The sequence below is a fragment of the Rattus norvegicus genome, chromosome 8 (assembly GCF_021556685.1).
Source record: "Rattus norvegicus strain SHRSP/BbbUtx chromosome 8, alternate assembly SHRSP_T2T, whole genome shotgun sequence".
Lineage (NCBI taxonomy): Eukaryota > Metazoa > Chordata > Mammalia > Rodentia > Muridae > Rattus > Rattus norvegicus.
Window position 1 is genome coordinate 65044320 of NC_141541.1, and position 13559 is coordinate 65057878.

A 13559-nucleotide genomic window follows, 5' to 3' on the forward strand; every position below is an offset into this window, starting at 1 on the left:
AGACTCCTTTTCCAGGGCTGGGCCAGGATTAGGAACCTCTGGGCCCCAACCCCCATCCCAGGTTCTGGTAGCTGCTCAGGACAGAAAGGGAGGCCTTGTTTTCCAACCCTCTCAGAGCAAAGTGAGAGAGGAAACTAGAGGCAGCTGGGCCCAGCTGAGTCTGGAACATCTGCCTGGCATGTGACTAAGGCCAACAAGCCCTGTCACCACAGCACGCCCCCCCAACCGCCATGCTCCCTCAGTCTCCTACTGGGGGGCACTCTGCCAAGCTCAGAATGATCAAAAATTCCTCCAGTGCATAGACAGAAAACAGAGGCAGGGATTGGGACATCCCCGTGCACCTGTTACCAGCCAGGGACCCTGAAGCAGGTCTGGTCTGTCTCTATCTTTTACTTACTTTCTTTCTTTTTTTTACAGTGTCTCACTATGTAGACCAGGCTGGCCTCCCAGAGATCCATCTATATCTACCTCTTGAGTGCTGGGCGAGCCACTATGCCTGGCTTCTAGCCTTCAGTTTCTTTCGGATTCTCCTCCAAGGTCCAAGACCTTTGGAGACCCCACTGTCATGATTACAGGAACGGGAGGTGGTTCCCTGTCAGCAGAGGGGAACAGGAGGGCAAGGGTATTCCTTAGGACAGGAAGTGTTAGCAGGGGGCTTTCCAGGCATCATGGGTTATGAGGAACATTCCAGAGGGCCTCAGGAAGGAGCCCTACCCCCTACCCACCCCAGAGTCTTCTTTACAAAAAACCACATGGAGGTCAAAACAGAGTAGAGGTTACAAATGAGATGTCAGTTCCTTTAACAGTAGGAAAACGAAGGCAGGCAGGGAGGGGAAAATTCCTCAGAAAGTCCCAAATCTGACCTAATTTTGACCTAGAGCCAAGGGGCTCCATTCCAAAAGTTCCTGTGAGGACACCCTGGACTAAATGAGGCCCATTCCTCACCCCTTGCCATGAACTCCTAAGACTCTGACCTGACCAAAAGCCCTTTCTAGTGAACTGACCCTGGAAAAGCCCACCTTGATCCCCACTGCCTCCGAAAGAGGACCAGTTCAGTGTTTATTCCGTATGTGAAAGAATTACGCCCAACCATCAGGGCATTCCCGGGGGCACAGAGGTGAGTCTTCTTTTAGGTTCTAAAATGGGAGCCACTGCAGAATGGGGTCGCCAAGACTGACAAGTCTCCCCCTCCCCTGTGTGGACTGGAGCTTTCCAGGGACAGCTCCCCAGGACAGGCATCACCAGAGGCTATGCTGGGCACAGTATCATTCTCTCCTACAGTCCTCAGCAAACCCTTACACAGGACGTAACCCATTTTGGAGATGGGGAGGAGCTGGCATTATGGCTCCGTGAAAAAAGTGCTTGCAGCATTAGCACGAGGACCTGAATTCAAATCCCTAGCATCTACATATGTAAAACGCCAGAACTTAGGCATGAACACACATGTCTTTAATTACAAAACTGGAAGGCAGACATGCAGATCTCTGACTTTCAGGCTAGCCGAGACTACACATATACTGCTTGCCTGTTGTAATCCCAGCACTGGGGAGGCAGAGATAAGAGGATCCCTAGAGTTCACTGGTCAACCAGCCTAGCCCAATTAGTAAGTTCCAGATCAATGAGAACTCAAAATATTAGGCAGAAAGCACTGAAAACACCCAATGTTGACCACTGGCCTCCATGAGCACCTCTCCCAAATGCATACACAGACACAGACACAGACACAGACACAGACACAGACACAGACACACACAGACACACAGACACACACAGACACACACAGACACACAGACACACAGACACGCGCGCACACACACACACACACACACACACACACACACACACACACACACACACACACGCTGTGGCACAGGCAAATGACGAGGAGGCCCTGGTTGGAAGAAGCCATGTAATCAGCTATAGGTGTGGGGTCCTCTACTGCCTCTGGCCAGCATAGCCCTGTTCCTGTGTTTCTAAGTTACAAATTAAGTTTTAGACCTACTATGATCACTGAATCTAATCCAGTGGGGCAGTTTGGGTTCTGTCAAACACACCCCACCCCCACAACTCTCCCTGCTTCCAGGATTCAAAAAGAAGAGGCTGTGATTCTGTTACACTAGTTAACTGTAAAAGTTTATGAAGAAAAGAATCCAGCAGCAGGACCTAGGAGCAGAACATGGCTTCCCAGGGAGGCCAGGGGCAGGGTCATTTCCCAACAACACGCTGCTGGGCCGCACCCAGGACTGAGGGTTACAGAGCAGTAATTTCTGTAGAATGTAAACATAGGTGGGTGACTACGCAAACTGACCAGTGATTCTGGCCACACATGGGGGTCGGGAGTTCCCAGTTTCTTTCTGTCAGATTTCCCACTGTGCAATGGGAGTAACTTGAGAAGACCAAGCCACAGAAACAATGGTGCCTGGGAACTCGACCTGGACCTGCTAGGAGAATGGGGAGTCACTGCTGGTAACTTGAGAGTTCCCTCCAGAAAGGTACCACCGGGGGCCCAGTGCTCCCTAGATTGAGCACCTTGAACATACAGAAGGGAAAGTTGTTGCATGGTCCCCTAATCAAGGAAAAGTAGGGCAGGGTCCCTCAACCAAAGCATTGAGGAATCCAAGGCCTATAGGAGGGAGCTGGCCTGCAGTCCCTCCTGCAAAGGCATGGGTAGGGCAGGGAAAGCCAGGGACCACAGAGCAAGCATGTCCCTCCCCTCTGTCACACAGATCACAACCCACAGAAAGGACACTAAACTTGCTTTGGGAAAGGTAAGGGGAGGGAACCACATCGCTCTTCTGCCCAAAATGTCGTCCTTTCCATTTACTGTCCTTTGTAGGTCCTTGGAATTCTTCAAGATGATTGCTGGAATGTCACCTACTCCATGAAGTGTCCCCCTGACCAGCAGAGTTCTGTGGTCCTTTGAGGAGAGTTCCCATGAATCTTCAGGTGTCACCTACCAGTTTGCATTGTCTAATAACCATCTTGAAAAGTGGCTCTTCGGGGACAGGCAAGTTCCAGCCCCTTGGTCACCAATGTCTCAGCCAAGGCCACGGCAGTCTATAGAGTCCAGGGAATGAACAGAGTGTGGTGGCCGGGTGAGAGTGCACTATAGGCTCCAGAGAAGGTTGCTCTTTAGGGACTGACCAGCGGCCCAGGCTTTGGCTCAAAGGGCTACTGCCATTCATCCATCTCTAAAGTCAGGGGAAATTACGCCAAGGATACCAGGACTTCTCCAAAGTCCCTTCTCCTAGAAAGAACAGGCTGCCTACCTCACCCGCCCTGTGCACCTGAGCCGCTGCTAATGACAGGAGTGGGGTGGACCGGTGGGAAGAGGCCCTGCATAGCTGGTCAGAGTCTGTCAGAGGTGATCATACATGCGGAGCGTCTTCTCCAGCTGCTGGCCCACCCGCTGGTAGAAAAGGATCTGCTGGCGCAGGTAGCTTTGCATCATATGCTTGAAGTCGAGCTCACGGCGCTGGTGGAAATGGTTCATCTCGGCCTGCAGGGCAAAGCCTACCACACGGCAGCGCCTGCGAATACCGTCTGCCTCTTCCTGAGCCATGCGGCCCTCATCACTCATGCGCTGGCTCTCCTTCACCTTGGCAAAGGCACCTGGCAGGACAGAGCACAGGACAAGCAGGTTAGGGCTTGGATCTCCCCTGTTCATTCTCTGTATATCCCTCTAGCCCTGCAGGGTGAATGACAGCCATATTGGCTCCATTATAAGGACTTCCCCCATGAAGCCGCTTGGCTGTCTCTGTCAGAACATCACAAGTCTCACTGTCTATCTTAGCCTTGGTCTCGCTCTTCCAAAAAAGCCTTCCCTGTGCCCTCTGACCTCTGAGGCCTCCCGACATCTTCCGTCTCAGTTCTCACACTGTGGCTGGCTGTCCCTGAGTTGTGAGCTGGGTGAGATCAAGGACTGTCGTGTTCCTCTGTGTTCCCAGTTCTTACAAGGAACTGGCCCAGGCAGATGTGGACACGTTGGCTGAAATGACTCATCTCGTCCCTGAGTTGCTATGACAGTGACATCTCCCTGACTTGAGAGTCTGTCTATCTTACAGTAAAGGAAGATATTTCCTAAGCTGGATGCTGTGCCTGGCTCTTCAGTGCCTGCACATGACAGTCCACACCCGGCCCCAGCCTAAGAGGCCTCTGGGAGTTGGCTCTTGCACATGTCATTTCCACAATGACACCATGCCCATCCAACCCGTCCCAGTTCTTTCCTATCTTACCCATGCCTGCTGGAGCCTTATCCATCATTCAAAGCCTAGATCAGGTTCTACTACACCACATTCTCCTCGGTGCCCCAGGCAGAATGCTGTCCAACACACCTGTCTCCAGCCTGTTGTCATACTGCCAGTCCTAAAACAACACTTCAAAAGGCCACCTGGTATGTCTCCCTTACACACAATGGCTGCCAGCTCCTCACCACTGCCCCCACAGAACCAGAGACTGTAGAGATAAACAGGTAATGGATGCGAACAGAAAAGGGTAAACTTGGACAGGGGGCTTAATCCAGGAGAACTGGAATGAATCTACAAAGAGTTAATGAATTCGGTTTTGAATAAAAGGCACCCGAATAACATTGCCTTTAAGCCAGTTGCTAAGAAGACATGGCAGTGTGTCTGTGCCTGGCACTCATTCTTCAAAGGACAAAGGGAAGCCCCCCGTGCAAGGGAGCCCCCATCCTTTTCCTTATGTTGGTTGTTTTAAGATTCACTTCATTTTTAGTTTTTGTATGTTGCACAGGAGGAATGTGTACACAGGAGTGCCAGGCAGGCCAGAGACACTGGATCCCTCCAGATACCCTGAAGTCACAGGCAGCTGTGGGCTGCATAAGATGGGTGCTGGGAACTGAACTTGGGTACTCTGTGAGAGCAGCACACGTTCGAGCCACGGAGCCGTTTCTCCAGCCCTTCTTTAGTATTACTAAAACTTACTGTTGAAATCTATCGTTTTGTGAGGATGAGTGTTTGCCCTTGGAGGCCAGAACAGAGCCTAAGATCCTCTGGAACTGGAGTTAGAGGCAGTTGTGAGCTGCCATGTGGGTGCTAGGAGTTGTGTCCAGGTCCTCTAGGAGAGCAGCCAGTGCTCTGAACTGTTGAGTCATCTCTCCAGCCTTTCTTTTGTTTTGATTTGGTTTTTGTTTAGTTTTTTGAGACAGGATCTCATGTAGACCAAGCTGATATCAAACACATGTGCTGTATACTTTGTTTATGTGACACTGAAGGTTGAACCCGGGGTCCTGTGCACATTCTGCAAGTATTCCACCGAATAAGATACATCCCTTCTACTCTGTTCTATGCAGTGCTCTCCTAATTCTCACTCAAGTTGCCAGAAATGTTCAAATGCACTTACGAGGCATTTCCTATCTGCCAGGGCTCAGCATGCTGGAAATAACTTCAGATGCCTTTATCCGAGACAACATCTCTACCAGTCAGCAAGCCCAGGGCTAAATGGTTACTTGGCATTTCTTACCTCATGCCCCAAATCTGTAGCCCCTAGCTTTCATGTCACTCAGGCCTCTGACGCCTTCCCTCAGTTACCACTTGCCTCCTGCTCCAAACTGAGAGTCCAACCCTGGGCACAGGAGGGAACAGGAAGAAACTGCAGAGCTGGAGAGACCCTCGAGGCAGCTGTCCAGTCCCATCACGGTGACTATTTTAGGAAGAAACTAAGATCCAGAGGGACTTGCTCCCAACTCCCTTCCCATGAGTGGAGAGTGCCTGATCCTGTACATCTGGGGGATGGACAGCATACCTACAAAAACCCTATGCAAGGGGGCTGGGGATTTAGCTCAGTGGTAGAGTGCTTACCTAGGAAGCGCAAGGCCCTGGGTTCGGTCCCCAGCTCCGAAAAAAAGAACCAAAAAAAAAAAAAAAAAAAACAAAAAAAAAACCAACCCTATGCAAGGCCTTTAGACAGTGGTTACAAGGATCCAAGATGGTCATAGTGGATAGGAGGGACCATAAGAAATAAAAGATCAGGACAAAGAAAGTGAGTTTAAGCTTCAGCAGAGTCTACGTGAAGCAGAGACCCAGAAGAAGCCTGAATTCCACTGGCCTGATGGTGAAGCAGTGCTGGTAGAACAAGACTCAAAATAAGATGTTCTTAGGACTGGAGAGATAACTCACTGGTTAAGAGGCTGACTGTTCTTCAGAGGACCTGGGTTTCATTCCTAGCACCCACATGGCAGCTCACAACTGTGTATATGGTACAAAGACATATTTATGTAGGCAAAACACTCATACACATAAAATAAGTTAATTATTTTAAAGAAAGATTTTCATGCCCATGGCCTTAAGGACAATTAAAGCCATCTGTTGATAAGATAGTGACTCACGTGATAAGAAGGTGCCTACTGAAATCACTAGGTATCCAGAGACAGGCAGGGCTGGGGATAAAGGCTTCAGGAGGAGCAAAGAGAGGCAGAGGCCCCCACCCCGCTCTCTTTATATGTGGTGGTTTGAATGGGAATGGTACCCATAGGCTCATAGGCTTCATCTTGAGTTGGTGGAACTGTTTGGGAAGGATTAGGAGATATGGCCTCACTGCAGGAAGTGTGACATGTGGTGGGCTTTGAAGTTTCAAAAGTCCATTCATTCTCTCTCTCTCTCTCTCTCTCTCTCTCTCTCTCTCTCTCTCTCTCTCTCTCTCTCGATGTAAGCTCTCAGCTACCGCTCCAGCAGCATCCCTGCCTGCTGCCATGCTCCTCACCATGATGAGCATGAACTCTAACCCTTTGAAACCATGAGCCCCAATAAATACTTTCTATTCTAAGGTGTCTTGGTCAGCAGTAGAAAAGTAACTAAGACCATCATTTCATGAAGTCATCACCTGGTGACTTTTTTTTTTTTCCGGAGCTGGGGACCGAACCCAGGGCCTTGCGCTTGCTAGGCAAGTGCTCTACCACTGAGCTAAATCCCCAACCCTACCTGGTGACTTAATTCTGGGTCAAGACCATTGAAAGCTAAGGAGTCCCACTTGAGCAGGCTGGTGTTACATGTGTCCAGAACACTTCTACGTTCCACTTGGGACTCAATGTGAGGTTCCCCCAGGGTTGCTTCATGGCTTGGCACACTAGATCCCAGAGTTGAGGAGTGAGGGTTTGGAGACTCTCAGCTGCAGAGTCCCAGGGTCCCAGGTATTTTTCCTACCCTCCCCCACTTAAAACTACCTACTCTAAATTTGGGGGCAGGAGGTCTGAGTCGTAGTACCAGTTCTAACACCTCCAAGAAAAAAACTACTACTCTGGCTGGGCTGTCCTCAGAGAGTATTAGATGTGATGTGATGCTGCTGTAAAGTGCTCATAACAACAAAGTGCCTTGAGAGTTTCTACATCTGTAAAATGGGACAACAGCAGCACCAGCTCTATAGGAACTGAGGTTTAACTGAATGTGCACAAAGTGCCAATCCTTGTACCTGCGTCGGCTGGGACTCAGAATGCTTTATGCTTTGATATGCAAAATGCCTCCATGTATGTGTGTATGTATGCACGTGTTCATATGTGTAAATGCATGTTCACGTGAGTATAGGAATGCATGTATTGTTACACATAATTAAAAACAAAGCTAAAAGAGGAGGAGGAAGAAGAGAGCAGCAGCTGCTGCTTAGGTGAAGCAAGGATTACATAGGGGAAAACATATCTGTCCCCTAGTCAAGAGCTCGCTCCTACAGGCACTATCCCCCTTCAGATAATCATGCGCCCCATGGTCCCTTGAGGATACTCTGCAGTCCCAGGCCTTTCTCAGGCACACAAAGCACAGAAACTGAGGCGGGGCTGGAGTATTCAGCCCAACCCTCCTTCCTTCCTCCTTTCACCCCTGTGTCATCGGCCCCAGTGGTCCAATTCTTAGGCGGTTCCCTCTTCCATCTGCTGGATGCAGTGGACCCCAACATTCCTGCCCTGTGTTTCTTCTCTGCTCTCAAGTCCCCTCAATGGTGTTCATCTGTGAAACCGAAGGGACCATACCAGTGACTTAGTAACAGGGGCGTAGGATTGATCCCTGACCTTGCTGGCTCTCAGGAGAGGACTCTGAGTCCTGGTTCGCTCTGGCCAGTCACTACACCCACTTTTGTGACAGGATTGTGACAAGAAAAGCCATTACGAAGCTTTTCTTTCCCACAAATGCCCACACGGGCAGAACAGGCCGGTGAGCTGAGCTCAGCTCCAGTCAGAGTCCACGTCACATCAGGGGGGAAAACTCTCCAAAGTCACCTCATTCCGGAGGTCCCTTCAAGCCTGGTTTCCTGACTCCCTAGCCTGGGCCTCCCCTAACTGTGAAGGTAGGCAGCATCTGCTTCAGGGTCTCCCTAGCTCCTGACTCTAAGAAACATCTCAAGTAGAACAGAGACATGGTCTCTCCTACCTTTCTACCTATCTGAGGTAAAAAGGACAATACGGCTTTACTCCCTTCTGCTTCAGTTGGAGCCTGGGAGCAGAGTGTGAGGAGGTGTGGTTGCCCTCTTGCCCCAACTCTGCCCTAAGTGAGAGTTTCTAGCCACTGAGTTTGGGGCAGCTGTTTCATCACTGTGCCCAGCCTCTTGCTGCCCACACAATAACATGCCATCCAAGGAGCTGGTTGAACCAGCTCTCCCAGGCCCAAAACGGTGTGTGGCTCTACTTCCGCACAGGGAGGCACCAGCCCTGCCAGGCTGGGCCCCTCTACCAGTTATCTCCTGTGCCTCGAGTGCAAACACAGATCTATGGGACCAGTCTGAGGCACAAGGCAGACCTTCTCCAGAAGCCTCTACCTCAAAGGCCTAAGAAATTAAGGTCTAGGAGGGCAAAGGCTCTTCCCCACCAGGGACACAAGGCAAACTGGACTGCAAAGCTGGGCTAGAACTCAGGCTTTGAAACCCTGAGGCTGAAAGGAGGAGAAAGGTAGGTGGAGATGTGAGCATTGAGCAAACAAAAGAGGCGAAGGAGGAGGTGAAGGGTTAAAGTTACCTAGAAGCTAGAGAAGCCCTGACAGCCACCTTCCTAATTAGGACAGGGGCCTATGTGTGGGGGTAACTTATTTGGTATTCCTGCCCAGAGCAAAACTCTCTGACCTCAGAGCCTAGGGTCCTGGGAGCCAGCCCCACGCCCTGCATATATTTTTCCTGAGTTACTAGCCCCAGGGAGGACCACACCTCTGTCTTGACATCTGCCTTTCTTAAGTCCCAGGACTCAGCTCCTGGCTTAATCCTTATGCAAGAGAAGCCCAACTTGGGAAGCAGGAGATACATTGGCCCATGGGAACACAGCCCTAGACCCCTGGTTGTGCCCACCCCCCAGCCGAGTGCCCCATGTGACCCAGGATGAGTCACTTCACTGGTAGTTCCTTAACAGTTCCAGCAGCAACAGGCAGGGGCTCATCCTGTCCCTCCCCCCGTACCGGGGACCATGAGAACTGAAAACGTGACCAGCCTGGGAGGCTGCCAATATGAATGTGTCCTTGGGGAGCTGGAGGGAGGAAGGGATAGTGCTGGCTAAGCCACAGACTTGTGTGCAACCACTCTCCCGTGGACAGACTTCATCTGCCAAAAAGAGGGCAGATAGTGGCTAACAGATAATGCAGTGATAGTGACTAGCAGACAGGCCAGAGAGGGAGTCTGTGCTTAGAGGCTGTGAAGAGAGAGCCTCTGAGAGGGGAAAGATAACCTGCAGTGTGCTCTTACCTGTGTCTTGATCCTCTTTGAACCCATGGGTTCATCTAAGACAAGACCTGGGACCTGGTTATCTCTGTGTTCCCAGAACTCAGAGTAATACCTTGGGGTTCCATACATGATGGGATAAATGAGACACAGGAGAAAAAAAAAGAAAGAAAGAAAGAAACCAAAACAAATCGATGACCGCAATGGACAAGAGGCATTCACAGAGCTCAGTAAGAACAAAGACCAAAGCGTCCCCACTCTCCCTCTGCCTACAACAGCACTCTCCAGAGAACCGTGTCAACACACTTGTTGAGCCAGCGAAGGAGACGCAGACAGGAGAGTGTGATGAGCTGTTCATAGTCCAGGCTCTCCCATGTTCCCAGAGACCAGTAGACTCATGAAGGGCTTACCTTTCTGCAGGTGGATAATGTCAGGGAAGTTGGAGAGTAGGCCCTGGTAGAGAGACAGTGTGTCGAGCATTTGGAAGAGGTCATGCTTGGGCTGTCCAGCAAACATTTCTCCAACGGTTTCATAGGTCCGGCCAGTGTGAGAAATGGCATTGTTGAGAGCCTCAGACCTAAAGGGAGGGTCCATCTGGAAGGCATGGCTAATGGCCTGGAAGGCACTTCCGAGCTTCTGGAATTCCTTGCGGAAGCCTCCTACATGTTTCCGCACCAATTCTGCTGCTACAGTGCTAAGCTGTAGGACGCTGTCATCCATCTTCTTACTGAAAGCCTTGAATGCGTCCACCCGATCCTCTACATCCTGCAGATCCTGGTGTTCTGTGGGGATCTGGAAGGTGAGCAGGAAACTGGCACCCACCATCTCATCCTTCTCTGCTCGGCGTTTCCCCATCTTCCACTGTTTGTCATCCAGGCAGCTGAGGAAGTGCTGGAAGCCCTCATACTGGGAGAGCACAGGGTGGCTGGTCATGTGGTCCATCCAGAGGATGAGCCTTCGCTTACGTTTCTCAATGAAGTCCTCCTCAAAGCGGCCTGTGGCCTGCTTCTCAGGCAGGTGGGGCACTGAAATTACTGTGAACTTGTGCAGAAGGCGGTTGTATAGCCAGTCAAAGTGTTTGTAACGGCGGTAAACAGGTGAGCCAGCGTGGGTGGGCGTAAGCTTGTAGGAGATGTAACTTTTAATGCCTTTGAACTTGGTCTGCTTGGTGGGGTCCTCTATGGAGCAGGCAAATGGGTGGGGATTGGCCTTCCACTGAGGCCCACGTGGGCCCATCTCAATGGAGTAGGTCTCAGCAATCTTGGCCATCATGGGCACATCACCAAGGATGAAGGCCTCCACTCCAGAGCGTACAAAGCATGAGAAACGATTGAGGTTCCGTCCTACAACACTGCCCCGCTTGGCAGACGCTAGACTGTCCTGCCTTTCCAGGGGTGCCTTGGGTCTGAAAGCCATATGCTGGTTGGGGTAGGCACCCGGGTAGGAGAGGTTAAGTGGAGGGTGTCCATTGGTACCTAGGCCACCAGCCAGTGGCTCTTCTACCACTGTGCATCCATCATCCCAGTCATCCCAGTCATCGTCATCATCATCCTCAAAGCTTCCTTGGTTTGAGAGGAAGCCACTGCCCCCACTACTCCTGGCTGGACTGGCCGTACTAGGGCTGCTATACAAACTCACCTGGGTGCCCAGGGAGCCTGCAGGGCTGTTGGAATAGTCCCCATGGTTGGTGCTGATGCCAGGACGAACAATCTCAACGTAAGAAGCAGGGAAGAGCCCTGTCTCCCCACGGCTGTTCTGTCCCTGCAGCCAGCCGTCCAGTGAGGTCTCGCTGAAGATAACCAAGTCTTCGTCCTGCTGGATGCTGATTTCCTCCTTGTTCTCGCTGTGGAAATCATAGAGGGCTCGGCCTTTCAGTGCCATGGCTAAGTTATCTGTTAGGTCAAGACTGGAAGGAAAATGCCTTGCCCAGACCCAGGTTGTCCAGCAGGGAGTCCAAAAAAAAAGTGCTTGCAGCTCAAAGTCTAGTACGCCCTACTGAGCCCCTTGGACAGGGTCTCAGCTGCACAGATGCTGTCTAACTGCCTCTTGGTCAAAGAAGTGTCCATGGTCCAGAAACAGCCTTGGGGTATCTGCCTGTATGCAGGGAGGGGTTGGTCATGGCCGCAGTCTTTCTCCTCTCCCTTTGCAGCCCATGAAAAGGAGCGAGTCTCTCCCTCCCCACACACCAAGCAGAAAAGTCAAATGACTTGGAGAAACCAGCTCTGCTAGAACAAGAACGGGACAGACACTTTCTACTAGAACAATGTTGTACAAAGGAAGAGAATTAACCTCAGACCACGGTCCCAGAAACGCAGGCAAGGTTCTGCCTCTCCTGGCTCTCCGCTCCTACTGGCTGCTCCGGCTTTGGGAGGCTCTCACATTCCTCTGAAGATCTGCTCCTTCCTCCTTCCTCTCTCCTCCCCGGCCACCGAGTCTTCAAGAATCCAGAAAATCCAAGAGGGGCAAGGAGAATAACAGCAGAGTCCTGAACCAATTCCAAGGGTGGATGTGTCCGGCCTCCAAACGAGCCAGGCCAGGAAAACAAGGGCCAAAGCTTGCACAACCAGCCGATAACTACTCGACCTAGGGGGTGCGACCCGGTCTCACCCGCTCTGGTGCCCTCTTCCCGCCCTGCAAATGGCCAGCCCCCACCCCCAGATAACAAGGGGGCGCGACAAGCGGCGCAGAGGACTTCTGGCCTCTTTCTCTCAGTGCCTCTTTTGTTTGCCTAATTCCTCGGCAGTTTCAGAGTACGAAGCTGACCCGGATCGGAGACCCAGAACCCCTGTCCAGAAGTAAAGCTAGTAGAAACCTCCACCATCACCATCCCTGCCCCTGATGTGCCCCCAGACACTCAACAGCAGTCGGTAGATAGAGCTCTGTCGAATAGATGGCGTGGCCCGGTGTTTGTCGGACCGTCTGTAGGTTCGTTCTCCGCGATGCCCTCAGGATACGACCCGAGAGGGACTAGCTGAGTAGCTGAGACCCAGCCTCTTGCCTCCTTACCCCTCACTCGCAGCCCTTCAGCGCTGCCAGCAGGAAGCCAGGTCCAAAACAAACAACCTCCTTTAAAAAACAAAACAAAACAAAAAAACAACAACAAAAAGAAAAAGAAATAGAAAAAAGAAAAAGAGAGAGAAAAGGGGGAAAAGGGAGTCCAGGAGGTGGCGTTCGGAGGAAGGAGGTTAAAACTGTAGGGGAGGTGAGGGGTGGAGAGAGAGGGTGGAAGGGAGGTATGAGGGAGGGAAAGCAGGCTACGGAATTCAACAAACTCTACCGCACTTCCGTGCGTCCTGGCCGGGCTGGGACCGCGCAGCTCCTCCCTCCCGCGGCCAGGGTGCCACCGCCGGCCTTCCGCTCACTTTCCTTCTGGCGGGCGCCCTCTCTCTCTCGGGTTCAGTCCGGGTGGCCAGGATCCAGGAAATGGACCCGGGAGTCGGGGAGCTGCGAGCTTTCAGCAGCCGAGTTGCGGGCGCCCAGAGTAGCTTCTCACTGGGGTTGGAGCGCCGCGCGGGGGAGCTCGCCAGCCGCCGCCGAGCTTCGCCTCCTTGACTTGGTCATCCATCTGCCTTTTCCGTGACGCAAGTGCAGGAAAACTCCGAAAGTTTGCGGAGCGCAGAGTGGCGAGGAGGGAGCTAGGAGAACCGCCCCAACTGCAGGGGAACAGAGCTGCGGACTCCCTTCTCCCAGCCTCCTTTCCAGCCTCGGGTACTCTTATCTGTCTAGGGACTAACACAGCTCCGGGATTGTTCTCAGAGGGTGGAGGCAGTAAGCTCCCAGCCTGGTGTCCTGCACGTGATAACAAATGCTGTGAGCCTGATTGGGGAGAGGAGCCCTCCTGCCTTAGGCAGCTCCTAGGGGGTGGGGGGTGGGGGTGGGGGGGCTGAGGGGGGAGTGCGTAAGACCACAAACTTCTG

The 13559-nt window shown here is 51.9% G+C and overlaps 1 protein-coding gene across 2 annotated transcripts; it reads right to left on the reverse strand.

Moving 5' to 3' along the window:
• Nucleotides 1–1427: 1427 nt before the first annotated feature.
• On the reverse strand, nt 1428–13423 carry Snx33 (sorting nexin 33). Of its 2 annotated transcripts, NM_001429233.1 has the most exon segments (3): nt 1428–3612; nt 10053–11736; nt 11932–13423. In NM_001429233.1, coding segments are annotated over 2 exon segments (1725 nt in total). In that variant the 5' UTR covers nt 11524–11736; nt 11932–13423; the 3' UTR covers nt 1428–3358.
• Nucleotides 13424–13559: the final 136 nt, after the last annotated feature.